This window comes from Lissotriton helveticus, chromosome 6 (assembly GCF_964261635.1).
Source record: "Lissotriton helveticus chromosome 6, aLisHel1.1, whole genome shotgun sequence".
NCBI lineage: Eukaryota > Metazoa > Chordata > Amphibia > Caudata > Salamandridae > Lissotriton > Lissotriton helveticus.
Window position 1 is genome coordinate 1,214,091,664 of NC_136067.1, and position 17,825 is coordinate 1,214,109,488.

At 46.4% G+C, this 17,825-nt stretch overlaps 1 protein-coding gene across 1 annotated transcript in view; it reads right to left on the reverse strand.

The window, feature by feature from the left end:
* Positions 1 to 16,841, reverse strand: part of TRMT11 (tRNA methyltransferase 11) — a 392,197-nt gene extending 375,356 nt beyond the window's left edge. The window contains exon 1 of the mRNA XM_078648927.1: positions 16,728 to 16,841. Within this exon, the coding sequence (XP_078505053.1) occupies positions 16,728 to 16,805 (78 nt within the window). The 5' untranslated portion in view covers positions 16,806 to 16,841. The remainder of the gene's footprint in view (positions 1 to 16,727) is intronic.
* Between the last annotated feature and the right edge of the window lie 984 nt (positions 16,842 to 17,825).

Consider the following 17,825-nt stretch of genomic DNA (forward strand, 5'->3'; position numbering starts at 1 on the left):
AACAAGCATCCTGGGACCGGTTTCGGGGAAACACCCCTCATAGGTTCCACCCCCTCGGCCGTCACCTACCCAGCGGATATCTGACATTGTTTTCCTAATTTTTCCCATTGTGTATTCCCTCCCTTCCCCTCCTCCTCCCCCGTGACTCTTTCATTTAAGTGATATAACTATGTAACTCACTGTAACTCATGTAAAGCGCTCTGATACCTCCGGATCTAGTAGCGCTATATAAAACTTTTCAAATAAATAAAATAGGCCATGCTAGTGTGAATCCAGCGGCACAGTAAGCAAGTGACCCACGTCTGGGCATACCATGCCAACTTAGGGCGAACAAAGCAAACAGAAGTAGATGATGGACGGAGCGCTGAAACTTTTCAGACACTCACCCCTAGTCATAGATTAGGGTTGAATCCATAATCGTTCTGTAGCTCAATTCACCACCTCAGTTCAGACCCAGCTATATGCAAATCAGTCTTGACCCTGTGCCTCATGGGAACAGTCAAGCCCGAACTGCCAAGCCAGGTCTTCCCCGAACCGGAAACGAGCATCCTAGGACCGGTTTCGGGGTAACGCCCCTCATCAGCCAGGCTAGCTTGAATCCATTGACAAAGTAAACAAGGGACCCACGTCTGGGCATTGCCTGCCAACTTAGGGCGAACAAAGCAAACACAAGGAGATGATGGACAGAGCGCTGAAACGTTTCAGACCCTTACCCCCAGTCACAGATCTGGGTTGAATCCATCATCGTTCTTATCTCACTTCACCACCTCAGTTTAGACCCAGCTATATGCAATTCAGTCTTGACCCTGTGCCTCATGGGAACAGTCCGATCTGAACTGTATCCCCGCCATGTGTCGTAAAGTTTTACCACCCCTCAAATTGTCAGAGTGAGGGAATCTGAGGTGTGTTCAAATCCTGGTTCTTGGATAGTCCAAGACAGGAAGTTTGTTGCACAGTGTCATTCAGTAATATTATCTGCCCTGGGATGAGGCATGTTCGAAATAGTGCCTCTGTTCCCTAAAAATTGCCATTCTTTTGAACCCCAGCCCAATTTTATGTGTATAGTGTCCTTCCATAAGTCGAAACCCTGTTCAGACAGGATGAAGAGTAAATCTGTTTGAGGTTTGTTAGCATATTCTATTGTGAAGTTGTAGGTGCAACCTTATAGAAATATGAGGTCAGGTCTGAAGTGTTAAACCCTGAACAATAGGAAATCTTCTGTGCGAACGTGCTTGAGCTACCTTGCGGTGGTGTTGGGCAATGTTCCCATTGGTGGTATGTAAAAACATTACGTGGGATACTGGTTTTATGCAAAAAGTGATGACAATAATTTTGGTAACAGTACATTGTGTTGTAATCACTTGTATCCCCTAACATCTCAATGCTTGAAAATGCAGCGGATTGCTTAAACCAGACAACATGTTATTAGCAGTTTCAAAATCCCAATATTCAGAAAATGTACTGCAAGTAATTATATCATTTAAAGAAATTTTAAATACATGAAGTATTTTCAAAAGTTCTGTAGGACCAAATACATCATACGAAACTCACAAAGGACAAATCTCTTTGTTCACGATGAGATGACGTATGAGGTTTCAGGACCAAATTCACATTTGAGACTGCAGAGCGTTCTGGGAGATAGTTTCCATTCAAGGGCAAGCAAAAGAAAGTCACCAGGCCAATCCAGAATAGAAAAAACAATATTCCAGTTATTATCCAGAGAAGTAGCCAAGATGAAACTAGGTAAGTCTTTTTCAGAAAAATGTAGAAATCATGAAGTTGTTGTTTACAGGAAACTGGAGCTGGTGTTGATACAGGTTCATTGGGATAAAGAGAGAAATTATCAAAGTCGATAAAGTAGCCTGATAAAGTTCGATCTATCTTTGGAAGCTCAGCAGGTTTTGTTGAACTGACAGATGTCTCTTGTAGAGGCATATTGATGAAGACATCGGTTGTAGGCCAAATTGATATATGTATTTCATTTGTGTTTTGAAGTTCTATTTCAACAGGAACGAGTTCCATTTGATTGTTGGTAAGTTCATTACTTTTTATTGGTGACTCTTCAAATGTTATGAGTCTTTCTGTCTAAACTTCCTGAATGGTAGCGAGCGGAGAGAAGCGGTTACCCAGGAGCAGACGAGGCCTACTATTCAGCATCGGCCACATAGTTCAATGAGTGGGATCTCTTTACTTTTTTGCCAGCAAGAGGCGGAAGAAAAACTGTTCTTGTTCCTTCGACAGCCAGGACAGGGACAGGCTTTCTGTATTATGGCAAAAATTCCCTCTTGTACACAATCAATCTTTTTCTGACCAGATGCCTGACTTTTGGGATCCAAGCAGGTCTTGCCGTGACTGATTTGACTGGCTTCCCCAGTGGCGGTGCGTTTTACTTGCACTTTGCTTTGTAGTGCCCGGATTTCACTGAGATCCTGTAAAACAGCCAAACGTTTATTGATGTCAAATAGTTTTTCATCGCCACTGTGCTTTCATAATCGAGATCAGGTACCCACATACTCGTCCTAAATAGCACTTCCTAAGGAGTGACAACTCCTAGGGAACTTCTTGGCATATTGTTGAGAGCCCTATATAAGTGATTGACCCAACTACCACCCAAACATAATACTCTTGCTGTTAAAGATTGATTTGAGTCTTGGTTTTTCCTCTACACAACCGAATTTCCCTTGGGATGGTTCGGAGAGGAGTACCGCAGAGCAACACCCAAACTTCCCATGGCTTCCTTGTAAGCCCTAGAGCTAAACGCGGGCCGCGGTCAGAATATAATGTGCCAACTGTTTATGTCCCTATGAAGACAAACAGATCTTTTATAACAGTTCGATCATCAGCCGAGCACTGAAGCCAAACCCACAGGAATCTGGAGCATGAATCCACTGCCACCAGATATACTTGTAAGCCCAGTCCCATGGTAGTGGGCTGCAGTGGTCCAAATAGTCACAAGTGAGTGGTCTGTCTGATATCAATAATGGTGTCTGTGCTGGACGTGCTATGGGGGAACCCTTCATCTGCTGAAAGATGTCGCACTTTAAGACAAAAACTTTTGTCTGTTTAGTTAATCCTGGCCACCAATAGTGTTGTTTCAGTAAATAAACTGTTGTGCTAACTCCTGCATGGGCAGACCCTTGTGTGCAGCTAGTGTTAAACCTAATCTGCGATCCATGTTTGGTATTACTCTATCCCTCACTCCTGGAATGTGAGCATACGGAATGTTATTTGCATCTAACTTGTAGGAGTACGTGAGTGGAAATGTCTTTGGTACAGCTGAGTTGTTGCATGTAGCAATGAAAGCTACCATTATGTCTCCATCTATTCTCGTTTTAAAACAAGTGATTGCAGGTACGGCTGCAATTCGTACTGTCCCTTTTGCGGCTTTATCAGCAAATGAATTCCCTTCAACGTGAACACCATCACGTTGACGACTCGGCGTGTGTATCACGTGAGCTCTTGGTAGTTCGTTTTTCAACTCAGCTACCTGTTTCCATAGCGATTTATGCTTTATTGTGTAACCTTTTGAGTCTTTAAATTCATTCTGATCCCAGTATTGAAGCTATTCATTTTATAACTGGACACAGTAAAATGAATCGCACACAATCAGTGTGGGGAATTCTCAATCCGTATTTATCAGTGCCAGTAATAGTGCTTTTAATTCTGCCAGCTGTGCTCTGCAGTCTCCTAGAGACTGTGTCTTCGTACTGCTAGGATGGAACTTGCCTTCCTGCATACAACCCTTCACAGTAGCACATGTGGCGCTGTATTGCTGTTTACTACCTATGGCCAGCTGAGCAGATCTGTCAGTGTAAATGATATATTTATACTGATCTAGAGGCAATATTTAAATCGGGAGAGGATATTCTTGTTCATATTGCAGAAGTTCTTGCTTTTAAGTATAGAGTCAAATTTGTAATCTACATCTGTTGCAGCAGAGAATTAGCCCATTGTATCCATCTTGGATGTAATGCTTTAGCATTTGGAACACTTGCCTTTTTTTTTTTCTCAAAAACCTTTATTGTACCTTTCAATTTACACAGCTATTGGCCTAAAACCCATCTGGGCTGGCCGCCATCACATTAACATTGTCAGCATGCAGTAATATCCAATGCAAATCCTATTGTCATTTTTCCTACATTACATTATCACCGCCTCAGAGAAAAGGCACAGCTATTCCATTGTTCAGTCAAACAGTGTGGTTTTTGTTTTTTTCTTTTTTGCAAAAACAAGAACAGAACAATAAAACGTAAGGAAGCACATTATAGTCATTCATTATTGGTACTTAGGTTCCATGGCTACGTAGGGATGTTCCCCCCTTGTACTCATTCCCTTTCGTGAACCTCCACCCATCCCCAAAACCTATTGTCAGTTGTGTACCTCCAGGTATCATCCCTATGGTGACGCCACTACTCTGACGCCCAGGACAAGTCCGGTGTGTTCCAATGCAATCTAAAATCTGTGAACCCTCCCCCTCGTGGGTTCCAAGTGGCCCCTTATCCCGTATCCTCATCATCTTCAGACTCGTCCTGCTCCTCCTCTGTTAAGGGATCACAAATCTCCCCTCTGTATATGTTCCACTTGGACCAAATTTTGCTCCATTTCCCCGGGCATGCCCTGTTGGAGTATACTGCTCGCTCCGTCACCATGACCCTGTCCATGTTAAGACCCCATTGTGCCGCCGTAGGTGCATCTGCTGCGCCCCATTTCTGTGCGATGTCTCGTTTGGCCACTATTAAGCCCACTGTGACCCATGTTTGATCATGTCTAGAGACGTCAGTCGCCTCCCATATATTTAGGAGACACCGCCTCGGATCGGGCAACAGTGGAATCTCTAACGCTTGTGATATCGTCCGCATTATTTGTCGCCAAAACTCCTGGATACGGGGGCAGTCCCATATAGTGTGGAAAAATGTGCCCTCTTCCCCGCATCCACGAAGGCAGAAAGGGTGTTGTGTACTGTGTATGCGATGGAGCATGGTTCTAGTATAGTAAACTCTATGCAGGACTTTTAGTTGCACTAGTCTCAGTCTTGCCGAGATACCCACTTCTTTAGAAGATGCTATCGCCTCATTCCACTCATGTTCGTCCATCTCCCCGGCGTCCCCTTCCCATTGCTCCTTCAGTCTAGCTAGTGGATCCGGTAGGTTGTTGAGTAATTTACGGTATGTAAGGGAGGTTGCCCTCTCAACCATGTATTCCGTGAGAAGCCTGTCTTCAAGTGGGGATGCCTCCGGCAAGGTACTGTCAAGGGGAATGACCGCTAGCAGTGCGTGTCGTATCTGAATGTATCTGTATAGTTCCCTCTCTCCCAGGTTGTATTGCTCTCGCAATCTGTCAAAAGTAACTACTGCGCCCCTCTCCCAAAGATCCCCAACCGTGGAGATTCCTATCATGTCCCAGTGAGAGAAGCCTCTGCTGCTTCGCATGTTGCCAAAGGCTTTTGAGTCCCACAGTGGCGTGAGCTTCGTTACTTTCCCCTTCCAGCCCAACGCTGCTGTTGCCGTATGCCACAGCGCTGCAGTTAGTCTGGTAGGCCCCTCCAGTTTACGCGCTTTAGTACTATCATATAGTGGGGCCAGTAGACTGTTCGTGCCTAGTTGCGCCCTGTCTGCTTGAAATGCCGGCTCGGACTGTGAAGTATGTATCCAGTAGTTGATATGCTTTAATTGCGCAGCCCAATAGTACAGTTTCAAGTTGGGGAGCGCTATTCCTCCGTCATACCATCCTCTATTCAGTTTGGCTTGCGCGATACGTGGTGGGAGATTGCCCCACAGTAGATTCGACACCAGCGCCGCCACTTTCTGAAAGAATCTAGGGTTCACTGGGTAAGGGGTATTTTCGAGTACATACAGGAAGCGGGGTAAGGACATCATTTTATACAGAGCGGCTCTCCCTAGCAATGTGAGGGGCAGCCCCGCCCAGAATTTAACATCCTGCTTTAGTCGCTCAATGTGGGGCCCCAAATTCTTGTCCATAAACTCCGCTGGATCCTTAGTGACATGGATGCCTAAATATTTGAATGAGGATCCTGCGATCCTCAGAGGGCAGTCTATACTCAGCACTGGAGTCGGGCCCCTCAGGACAAACATCTCCGATTTGGTCCAATTGATTGTATAGCCAGAAATATTCCCGTGGCTGTCACAGAGTTGCAGAAGGGCCGGCACCCCCCGTTCCGGGTCAGTTAGATATACCAGCATATCGTCCGCATAAAGGGAGAGCCGGTCCTCCCAGCCCTCCGCCCAGCTGATCCCCTTCAACAGTGGCGTGATTCGTATCAGGGTGGCCAATGGTTCCAATGAAATTGCGAACAACAGTGGCGAGAGTGGACACCCCTGACGAGTGCCCCTTCCCAGAGGAAACGTGCGCGAGACATGGCCATTGGCCACCACTTGGGCAACCGGGTCAGTATATAATAATCTCATCCACGCAATAATCTTGGGGCCGAAACCCAACCGAGACAGGACCTCAAACAGGTAATTCCACTCCACCAGGTCAAAGGCCATCCTGGCGTCAAGGGTCAGTATAACCGCCGGCGACGTAATCACCGCTGCCTGTGCCAGTATCCCATGTAGTCGGCGCAGATTCAGCGCCGTGTTCCTGTGAGGCATGAACCCGGACTGATCTGGGTGTATAAGATCGGGCAGATGCGGTACAAGTCTGGTCGCCAAGAGTTTGGCGAGGATCTTAACTTCCGCATTAAGCAGCGAGATGGGGCGGTAAGAGGAGCAGTCCTCCGGCGGTTTCCCCGGTTTGGGGATTGCTACTATAGTGGCCAGTCTTTGGTCTGACTGGAGTATTCCCTTCTCTAGACATTCTTCGTGCATAGCTAGAAGATGGGTGCTCAGTATTTCAGGCTTCGCCTGGTACCATTCAATAGGTATGCCATTTGGGCCAAGTGCCTTGCCCGGGTTCAATGCGTTAATCGCCAGCTGTATCTCCTCTGCCGTGATGTCAGCCTCCAAGTCTGCCGTAGCCTCTGCGGAGAGCGTCCGGACCTCAATCCGTTCCAATGCCTCTCTGGCCATTTCAGTTGTTACAGTCCGCTCAGGGGTGTATACCCCCTCGAAGTGGGCCGCCAGCGCCTCGACTATGAGTTCAGGGCTCGCGTGGGTCACCCCCTGACTGTTCCTCACCTGCTGGATGCCCCTGGAGCCACCCTCCCGCTTGTCTAGCCAGGCCAGCATTCTACCCGCCTTATCCCCTACCTCATAGACCCTATTTTGTGTGTCAGAGATGTGGCCTTTCACTTGAGTTCTCAAATGATCCGTGTAGAGTTGCTGTTGGATGGTAAGTGCGTGTGCTGTAACTGACGTGGGTTGCCGTTCGTGTGCTGTCGTCAGTTCCTGTAAAGTAATTTCTAAATTGGTGAGTTCCAAGGCTTTCTCTTTTTTGTGACCCGTGATCGAGGTTATTGCTTGTCCCCTAAGCACCGCCTTGTAGGCCTCCCACAGGACCTCTGATGAACGCACCGAATCCACATTCTCAGCGAAATACTGTGCTGTCACCGTCTTAAGAGCCTTTCGGACCCTGGGGATCTTCAGGTATGTAGCGTGTATAGGGAACATTCGCCGGCGTGCCTTCTCATGGGTGGATATTGTCAGAGTGATCGGGGAGTGGTCAGAGATACCCCTGGGGTGAATGTCTACGGTGTCTATGTATTGGGTGCTGTTACCGGGGGTCAGGAAATGGTCTATTCTCGAAAGGCTTCCGTGCACTGCGGAGTGGAAGGTAAACTGCTGGGACTGGGGGTGGGAACGTCTCCATATGTCTATGAGACCCATGGCAGACATGAAGCGCTGGAAGTGGGAAGATCCCCCGGTGGGGCCGCCCGCCGGGAATCTGTCTAGCTGGGCGTCCACTATGGCGTTGAAGTCCCCCCCTAGAATCACCTCTCCCCCGGGAAGGGCCATTAAAAAAACAGCTAATTTCGGGAGCTGCACCGAGTGGAGCGCAGGAGGAATGTATACCGACACTAAATTAAGGAGTCTACCCTCCCGTTGCCCCTGCACTGTGGCAATGCATCCTTGATCATCAATCTTAGTCTGTAGTGGAATGAACTGTGAGGATTTCTGTATTAGTATACCGGTTCCCCGTGATCCGGACGTAAATTCCGAGTGTACTAGCATTTTGTACCCTTTCCTATCCATGGCCTTAGTCGTCCCTCCCGTTAAATGTGTCTCTTGCAGCATCGCTATAGTGGGCTTCTGTCTTTTCAGTGTGGTCAACACTAGTCCCCGTTTGATCTTATCCCCTAGCCCTCGTACATTCCATGTCATTAGTCTTAAGGGGGAACCCCGGGGATTCGGGTCTATGTCCCCCAGTGCAATTGAAGGGTTATCCGCCATGTATGGCTACAAAGTCTCTAAAATGTTCAGCTTGCATTCTGATAGAGCAGCCCTTACACCTTCGTTTCAACCAATGTTCCGTTACATCACGTGAGTGTTGAGGTTCAGTTCTTGACCATACATGTGTGTTCCAATCAACTTCAAAACAACCCCCCCTCCCTGCCCCCCTGCCTAACGGACTTCCAACTGCCCGCCTCCCCAACTTAGCAGAGTGCTTATCCCCTCCCAAAACCAGAGTACTTGCGTGTAGGGGGGAGAATGTCTCCCTCGGCAGGCGGCATCCCTGCTCACTTCCGGGGCAAAGCAGGCCAGCGTCCAATTGCAGCTACAAAACAGTAGTTCCTTAATGAAGAGACAGCAGTGCACCATTTTCTTATTCCAAGTGTTCATTTCCGTCTGCTTCCACGAGGTCCTGAGTTGGGGACCTTCCCGGCCCTCCTCTTCCTCAGGTTTGTGACCCCGTCCGGCTGTCCGCACGTTGATCAGTATTGTGTCTGTGGTTCCTCCGATTCCTGTCCGTAGTATGCCAGCCCTCGAGCCAATCTCTAGCCACCTCAGGGTAGTCAAAAAAACAGACTTTTTTGTCAGCAACTACACAGAGCCTGGCCGGAAATAGCATGGAGTAGGGCAGCTCTTTTTCACGTAGCGTTTTTTTTTACCTCGTATAAGGTCCTCCGCCTTCGGGATACCTCCGCTGTGTAGTCCGGGAAGAAGGACACCTTAGAGTTTTGAATCTGAATGGCCGGCGTCACCCTAGCTGCTTGTAAAATGGCGTCCCGGTCTCTGAAGTTGAAGAGTCTCGCCAGGATCGGCCTCGGGGGTCCTCCCGTTTTCGGCTTTCCCCCCGGCACCCTGTGTGCCCTCTCCACTGAAAAGAAATGTGACAGGCCTTTTGGTTGCAGTCTGTTCTTGATCATATCCTCCACATAGAGGTCCATTGCTCCCGTAGTTTCGGATTTCGGCACCCCTAAAATGCGGACGTTGTTCCGTCGCGAACGTCCTTCCTAGTCGTCCAGCTTCTCCTTGAGTAGTTTGTTGTCCGCCCGTAGCTTACCCATTTCAATTTGGAGGTCTGACACATCCTCGACCAGTGACTTGGTTACCACCTCGACCTGTTTCACTCTCTCATTAATCTTCTGGAGGTCTGCGCGGATTAGGGTAACTTCCGTTGCCGTCGCCCCCACCGTCGCCTGCACTTGAGCCAGCGCCGTCAGGACGTCCTCTAGTGTAGCCTTCTTCGACCCTTCCGCGTCCGCCGTTTTCCCAGGCTGCTTGCGCTGTTCCTGCGGGGGAGTGTGCTTATCATAGGCAAATTTGTCTAATTTGGCTTGCATGGAGCTGTTTCTAGGGCCCCTATTCGCCATATTGGTCAGCCGGCAAGTAGATTGAGCACAAGCTGGGGTCGTCACTTGATCGGGGCAGAGGTCGCACTTGTGCCTCCTGGACGGTATCTTCGCACTCGGCGACTGCTGTTCAGGACTCGCGACTGCTTCTCACTTGTGCTGCAGCCCGCCTATGTGACCCCCACTCTCAAGGTCCACCAACACCTGAGGCAATCTGAAAGTCGTGGACCACGGCTTATAGTCCCTCCTCACCTCGTGTCTGTGCTGCGCTGCGTTGCGTTAATCTCCGTTGTCAGGGTGAGGCCCTCAGCGGGACGGCTGGATTAAGGAGGCCGACGGGTGGCCGACGCCGGCGCTGCCCGGTGCTTCAGAACGTGGGGGGGAGGGAGGGGGGAGTGTGGCGCCGCGCGGAGTCTCGCGGCCCACTGAAGATCTTCCCTCCCGTTCTCCGCTTCATACACCTCCGGGGCCCCCTCTTATGCTCTCAGTGGCGGACCTACCCGCCTGAGGTTCCGGATGACCGAGTCCCAGGTGCGCCGATGCTTGGGCCGCTCCGCCGCTCCCGGCCGCCGTCCCGTCCCCGGAGCCGCGTTGGTATCGCGGCACCGGCGTCCACACCTTCCGCCAGTCCACAGGCTCTCCTCTTTCGCGCAGCCAGCGAGTCCGCCGGGGGTCCGCCGGGGGTCCGCCACTTCCGGCGTCAGCACCCGGCCTCACCTCACTTCCGCCCAGCCACCGTCCACAGGTTACCGCGCTGTCTCAGCGAAGGCTGCAGGCCCCTCCTCTCGCCTCGGAGTTTTGCCGGTTGTGGAGCCGCTGACTCTCCCAAACTTTCACGCTGGGCGCCGCACGGTCACCAGACCCTTTCCGCCCCGAAAGCGTGGATAAATGCACGGATTAATGTGCCGGATTTAGGTGGGAAGCCGCCCTACCGCTGGAGCCTCCCTAAGCTGCGGCCGCCATCGTTGGCTGCTAGCCACGCCCCCAACACTTGCCTTTTTGACAGCCTCTAAGGCTGGTACCGTACTCACTGCACTTAATTGTTTCCCCTAAGCCTGTGCTCGCTCTCTCACTACAGTAGTCTGTACTGCGGTCAGAATGTTTTCTGTAAAAGCAAAACGCATTTCTGCATTTCTGTACAGGTGTGATATATATGCTATAGGTACTGTTTCACCTTCATTGAAAGTTAGGTAAGTATACCCAGATTGACCCGCTATAACACAGATCACCAAATTTGTGGTATTTACACGTGTGTGTAGATGTTTTGAAGGTATCATGTCAGCTTGTAAAGAAAGAAGTATATCTGTGTGTTCCTGTGTCCAATTCCTAACTAAAAAATCTGGTCTAATTAGGTCGTAGAAAGATTTTACTTTTTCTGCGTAATCTAAAATGTAAGTTCCGACAAAATTTAGGAATCCCAATATGGATTGTACATTTTTCAAAGATTTAGGAGGTTGGAGCAGCGCACACTTTTCTAAAAAATTTGCCGTCAGGCTTTTACATTCACTTGAAAGCTCATATCCCAAAAATAGGAAACAAAGGTGGGCTATTTTATATTTTTTAAAGTTGAATTTGAGCCCTCCGAGGCGATCCCAAAATTAAGTTGCTCACCCTGGTCAAGTGATCGTTTAAATCATCATGCAGCAGATCAATGTCATTTACATAGGAAAATGCTTCTTCAACCAAAATCTGAACTAACTCTGTTACCCTAGCGGAGAACAACCCAGTGCTATTCTTATACCCTTGGGAGAGTCGACAGAATTGATGCTGAGAATGGAGCACTGAGAATGCTGTCAAATATCTGCTTTCAGGCGCTTTATTTTGGCAGAAAAATCCATTTGAAAAATCTAGTGTTTTTGAATTTTTTTCGCACAATGTTATTCAATAATGCGGCCCTGTGTACATATGTAATGCAAATGTTTTAGTGCATGTGTTCAGATGTCTGTAGTCTAAAACGAGACGGTATGAATTATTGGGTTTCATTATGGGAAACAAAATATTCATTGAAAAAGTGCAAGTTTCAATTAAACCCTGGTATACAAGTTGATCTAAGATCTACTGATTTGTTTTTCGCTTCTTGTTTTATTGGGTACTGTCTATGTGGAGTTGGAGTAGTTTTTACTGGGATTACATATTGAGGTGACTCAGCATCCCACCCAACATGGTTGCGATATAATGCTGGAGCAAGTGCTACTGGCACTCCTGCGCATATGTATGTTTTAGGAATATTGAAACAAGGTCGAAAAAAGATGGTAAGATTACAGTTTCTCCCTTTGGGCACTTCATAACAATTTCAGGCGGACAATCTTATTCAGCCAAAAAGATGTCATGTACATAAGTCAGGTTCTCCCAAAAGAGGCCTTTATTTTTTGGGGTTTTCCCCCTCTATTTGGAGTGGTATTTCATGTAACCTATGTTGGACACTTACCCTCGTATCAGGTGTCTCCACCGTGATATGTTCAATCAACTCCGCTGTCACCAGAAATTCCATCAGGTTCTGGTGAGCTATTGTTACTTCTGCTGTGCTGTCTAGCATAGTCAGAGCCCATTCCCCATTTAGAAGTTGAGTCCTCAGAATACTGGGCATGTCTAACTTGAAGACCTGCTACTTTGTGCTTTTTAAATTGAGGTTTTGATTTTGGTTTCTCATCTTTTTTGGAAGTATAGTCTGAAACGAGTCGCATGTCTCTGGACTTTGTACGCTCTTCTTGTCTGTTTTCTGACCGTCCTTTCCTCTCTGAGTTTTTTTATGAACCGTGAGAGGAACGTGTATCAGTATCCGGACACCTGTCAGGTTTTTTTTATGTTTTCTCGATTCCTACCGTTGTACCTCCTTTCGGAGGACTCCTATTGTGGAGACCCACCCCTGGATTGTGAACTATTTTGTCTATTCTTTTGTTTTTTTATTATTATCCCATTTCTTCTTGTAAGAATCAGGTGCCTGCTTGGTGTTATCTTTTTCAGGACCACCCATGATTTGAGGTTTTGTTGCTCTAGCTCCCAAACGATCTCTAACTAATTCGGGATAGGTATCTTAGATAATTTTAGGTAATTCACGCTACTCTTGTAAAGGAGTGAAATACCTCAGGCGTTGGCGTATTGCCATTGTTGCTGCCTCCCCTTTTAAGTTTGCTAATATAACAGTTGAAACCTGGGCAAAATGTTCTAATAATGTCATCCCTAGGTTCAGAGCAGGTTCTGCTCCATACTCATTCTGTATTTGTCTTAATACATCTAGTATTCCTGCTATTATAGGGATACCATGAGTTCTGGTATATATGGCAGCGAAAACTGTACCCTAAGAGGTACAATCCTCAATCTGGGGAGCTATCCCCTATGGCAAACAGATTGTTAACATTCTGTGTTCTTGAGGGCTTGTGTGTGGAAACACTGCCTCTGTGTTATTTTTTTGAGCTATCCAAAATGGCATTTGCTCGTGTCTAGTGGGCATTTTACCCATAACTGTGTGTAGAGTTTGTGGAGTTATTTTAGTTGTAGATCCCTGAATTTGTCCTGCTGGTGTATCCCTTGCTGGTTGAAGTGTGAGTGTTTTCATCATGAACTGTGTCAGGTTTCTGTAAAGTTTTCTTATTTCTTTATGAAGTGGACGTAAGTCTACTACTGGCATTAAGTTGATGTCTGGATGCGGTGTGTAAGCCGCTAGGACTGGCCAAGTTGCAACATCTCTTCTGAGTGGACCGAGTTACACTTTGTCTTTTGTGAGTGGGAGGGCACCTTTAAACCAGTGTATATTCTCCTGGAAGGTGAGCAGAACCTAAATGTCCTCATACGGACAGTATACACCTGGTGTTTCATCTTCAGTGTAAGATTTAAATGTATTTGAGCGTGCATCTGCTGGTGGGAACTTAACCCATGAATAGAATACCTCCGTTCTGTATCATTTGTGTGCCTCAATCACGAAAGTTACTGTCCCACCTCAAGTTGTGACTCAATAGTCTGCTCGTTTTCGTTTTAAAGTAAGGGCAGTTCTGACATTTTCTGAAATGTTTATTTCACCTTCCTGCTCTTCCTCCCTAGCTGCATTCGCACGTTGTGCTGGTGCAGCGGCGTCTTCATCAGCCAATATTGACGAAGGAGAAGTTACAAGGAAACTGAGATAAGGTTTTATGCACAACAGGGAACTGTTTGTCCTTCAAGCTTGATAAACCTACAGCCAATACATAGGATGTGTCTACTCAGCTGTGGCGGATCCTTCCCTTCCCACTCCAGACGTCTCTGGGTAAATGTGAGTAGGGGTCTCTGTGAACAGCACGACTGAACTACGCAGATTTGACCATTAAAGTACCAAACAAACATTGGCTGCGCCATGTCGTGTAATTCCTATAAACCTATATAGGATCTGCGCGTTTAGACAACATACACTGTGGGATAGGTGTCCAGACTGATTTCCGACACCCCCACCGAGTATGTTAGCCTGCATACCAGCTAGCTCACAGTGCCACTATAAACACCTCTTACGAAGGAGAGAATAGTTCTTGGCAACTATCGACCATAACAGCTCTGTCTCGTCAGGGATCGTGGAAACAGTCCAGTACTTTTCGCTCAGTCACTCATGCCCACTTGGTCTCACAGAAATACACAGAATAAATGGTGGGGATGTTTTCAATAAACTTAGGTAGTGGTCGGAGGGCAGTGCCTTCTTGATTTGTATTTTGTAGGAGGAATAATTTCCAAAGTTCATTGGTAGGTTTCAAACACGATGTGTTTATTCGTATATTAATGCTATAGAACAAAACACAGCCGACACGTGGTTCGCCCGTTTGGCCCATTGGCCGGGGGCTTTCTCAAGGCAGAAAGTCATGATTGGTAATTGTGTTCCTTACTAGTGAAGTGAAGCGGTCTCTGCGGTCCCAGGCACAGCCCTTCGCCCACTACCTAAACTTGTACCCTGCAATGGCTCTTGGGTGTAGCCATTTGTGAGGCACATGCCAGTGCTAAGATTGGGCCCTGACAACTGTAGCATAAATGCCCAGTTTCCTCCACCCATGCCAGTAACCTATGTTTTCAATAAGCATGTAATGAACCGTCATTATAATGTAAAATAGGTGTGCTGAGACAACCATAAGACAGAAACAGATATAAATGATTGTAAACACCAATAGAGTAAAATGATGGTAGATTCCTACCATGGTGCTAAAACAATGAATACGGGCAAGTATAAAAATACATGACAGTAATAATGTGTACTCCTATGATGCAACCCTAACTAGATGTACCTAAGTGTGAATAGCATGTACGTAGGTGTAGAGCCAAGAATACCTCTAGGATATAGTCAACCCCATTACCTCAAGTGAGAGACTGTCGGACCCCGTCTTGGTCTCAAGATGGACACCCCGCGAGGATGTCAGACCACTGCGAGCTACAGTGTCTGCATGCAGGAACCTCAGCGTCTTGTGTCAGTGTGTCAGCATGGAAGTCCAGTTTCTCCTCTCCCTGCCTCATCAAAGATATGGTGTTAATATACCCAAAGTGGTACCCTACCTTGCTGTGTCAATGTTGCACTAGGATAACAGAAGGCATGACTCTTATACATAGTTATTATGCAGGAGATGGTAGTACTGCGGAGATTCCAAGAATCCTCATGCCTCATGAATGAGGCTAGTTTTCGGAGAAAGCCCCTTGTCATTTAGGCATTACTGTAATTAGGTAAGAGGTCAGTACTGAGATCCATTATACAGTGTAATGTCAGGGGAAAAATAGGTAAAAGGTCTGGTTGCTACTTGAGCCTATATCGGGGCACCTGTATGAAACATAACAATACCAGGTTGCTGTAAATAAACATGAGGCCAGGCCTCCATGTAATGCACCCTAAGTCAAACCTACATGAAACCTCAATTCCCGCAAACGTGCCACCAGCGGCACATTCAGTTTGATGTAGGCCAAGGGTAAGCGAAGCACACAGCAGTGGAACTTTTCTTGAATGGGTCAGCAGGGCCCACTCCCATTACACATGTAAAAAGGCTTAGACATATTACTGATTACTTATTACAAAAAAGGATGCTGCCACCGCCATGCTCGTAACACATATCCCTTAGTAAGAGCAATAGTCCTTTACTACGCGATTAACACATTGTGCGTGCCTCCCGGCCTAACCTGACACAATCCGTGACATAGGTTGAGGCCACCATGCACACGCTTGATTCATGTTCGCCCACGACCGAAAATTGATACTAAGGATCCAGATATCACTGCAGGTGGGGCACTCAGGGCAGGGGTTCACCTCCCATCACCATACGAGATGCTTTTCCATCCCAACAATAACAACAGCTTAAGAAAGCTGGTGGAAAAGCTAGTACATCGGGAGGCTTTGAAAACTATCATGCCTAGAAATATGTTGTCAGTTAACATGCATGTCTGTAGAGTGGCCTGGAGGGGTCCGCCACAAAGGCTGGCAATCTGTGTTTGGCAAAGGCTGGAAGCAAGCCTCAAAATAACGCACTATTGGAAAAAAACAGCTCCTAGGCTAGTGTGAAGAGCCTTGATTTAATATATTGCAAATGAGCTTTCTGATGTTTGCATGATTCCAAGTATATGACTTAGACATGACTCTGATACATGGAAATCATTTAAAATTTCTTATTCTGTGCACCAGTTAATTTAGAGTTTCTCGTTCCTTAAATGAGTATAATTTCTCATATTTCTATGTTTTCCTCATTTTCATAGCTTGATTTTGCTCACGAGAAAGTGTCACTCATATTCATTAAAATGTCACTCATAATTACTCAGAAATTATGAAAATGTCACACATGGCAATCTGAAACCTTGGCAGCTATGAAGTCCCATGAAGTTCGACAACATCAACCAGTGCTTTTTAATCAACAACGCTCTGCATATTTATTTTACTATTCATTCAAATTTTATAATCTAAACATCAAGTCAATGCGCAAAGTGCAATTGACAAAAAAAAGACACGCTCAATCAAATAGAAGTTTTGACAATTCTAAATATTGCACTTAATTCTGATGACTTATCAACTGCAAGTAGTGGTAGACGTTTAATATAGTCTGTCACTCACCGGCATTCTGAACTCAAAGTTCTCTTGCGCCAGTAACAGTAAGTACCTCTTCATCATACTGCAACTGGAGGGCGCCATCTTTCCCAAATATGTCACATGCTTTCACGCCTTGACGTCATTGTGATGAAGCAAGAACCAAATCCATGACCACAAAAAAAGGACTGTCTCGCCTGTCTCGTAATTTGTGCACATAAACGCGGTGGCCATGTTGAAAGAGAGAGACTCGTTCAGAGAATACCTACAATTTAAGGATGGCCAAGAAGAGCATTATTGTCCCCTCTCTTTTCCAAGGTATATCTTCTGTGCGCAGACTTCCAACTGTCGAAATCAATGTAAAACAGCGTAAATGTAAATGTATGTACGACATACTTCACACATTTCAACTGTTTTGACCGCGGAACATTAAATGTTATTTACGTGTTTTTCGTCGTTTATTATATAGTTAACTAAACTCATCAGTGCTGTGTGGTGGCTAGAACCACCTGTGTCCAAAGGGTACGGATTATTTCTTCGTTGTGCTGTAAAGGTAGTCACCTCTTTTTTTACATTTTTTTAATTTATTTACTTATGGGTGGTCGCGGTTTCTCTGAGATGTGCCTTTACGTGATGTTTAGAGGCCTATCCGTTGTGGCAAAGTATTGGAGAGAGCCCAGAAAACTTGTAAGTGATCTTTAAAATATGCTGACCATCTACTCTGCACACCACCCCCTGCTCGGCATAGCACCCTTAAGATCGTAAGGATGTTTCGGTTTGAGTTAGATAGGGCGATTTCTTGTTAAAAGTTCTTATGTAAATTAACAGGTATGTTTTGATTCACGTTTCCGACTTTGGATTTTTGAAAATGTGTATTAATCATTGAAGGTTGGGGCTGAGTCTGTGCAACCTGTCAGTGTTATCGCTACGTTATGGCTTTGTTATCTGCTAATTGCCTGCTCTGCTGACTTGGGGTGCATCCGTAGTTCTTAACCTTTTTACAAATTTGAACTCCCAGGGAATCACTGTTGAAATCCGGGAACCCCATACTAAGCAATATTTACGATTTGAACCTCAGAGCAATGCACACAAATAGGGAACCAAGTATACATCAAACAAATGTAC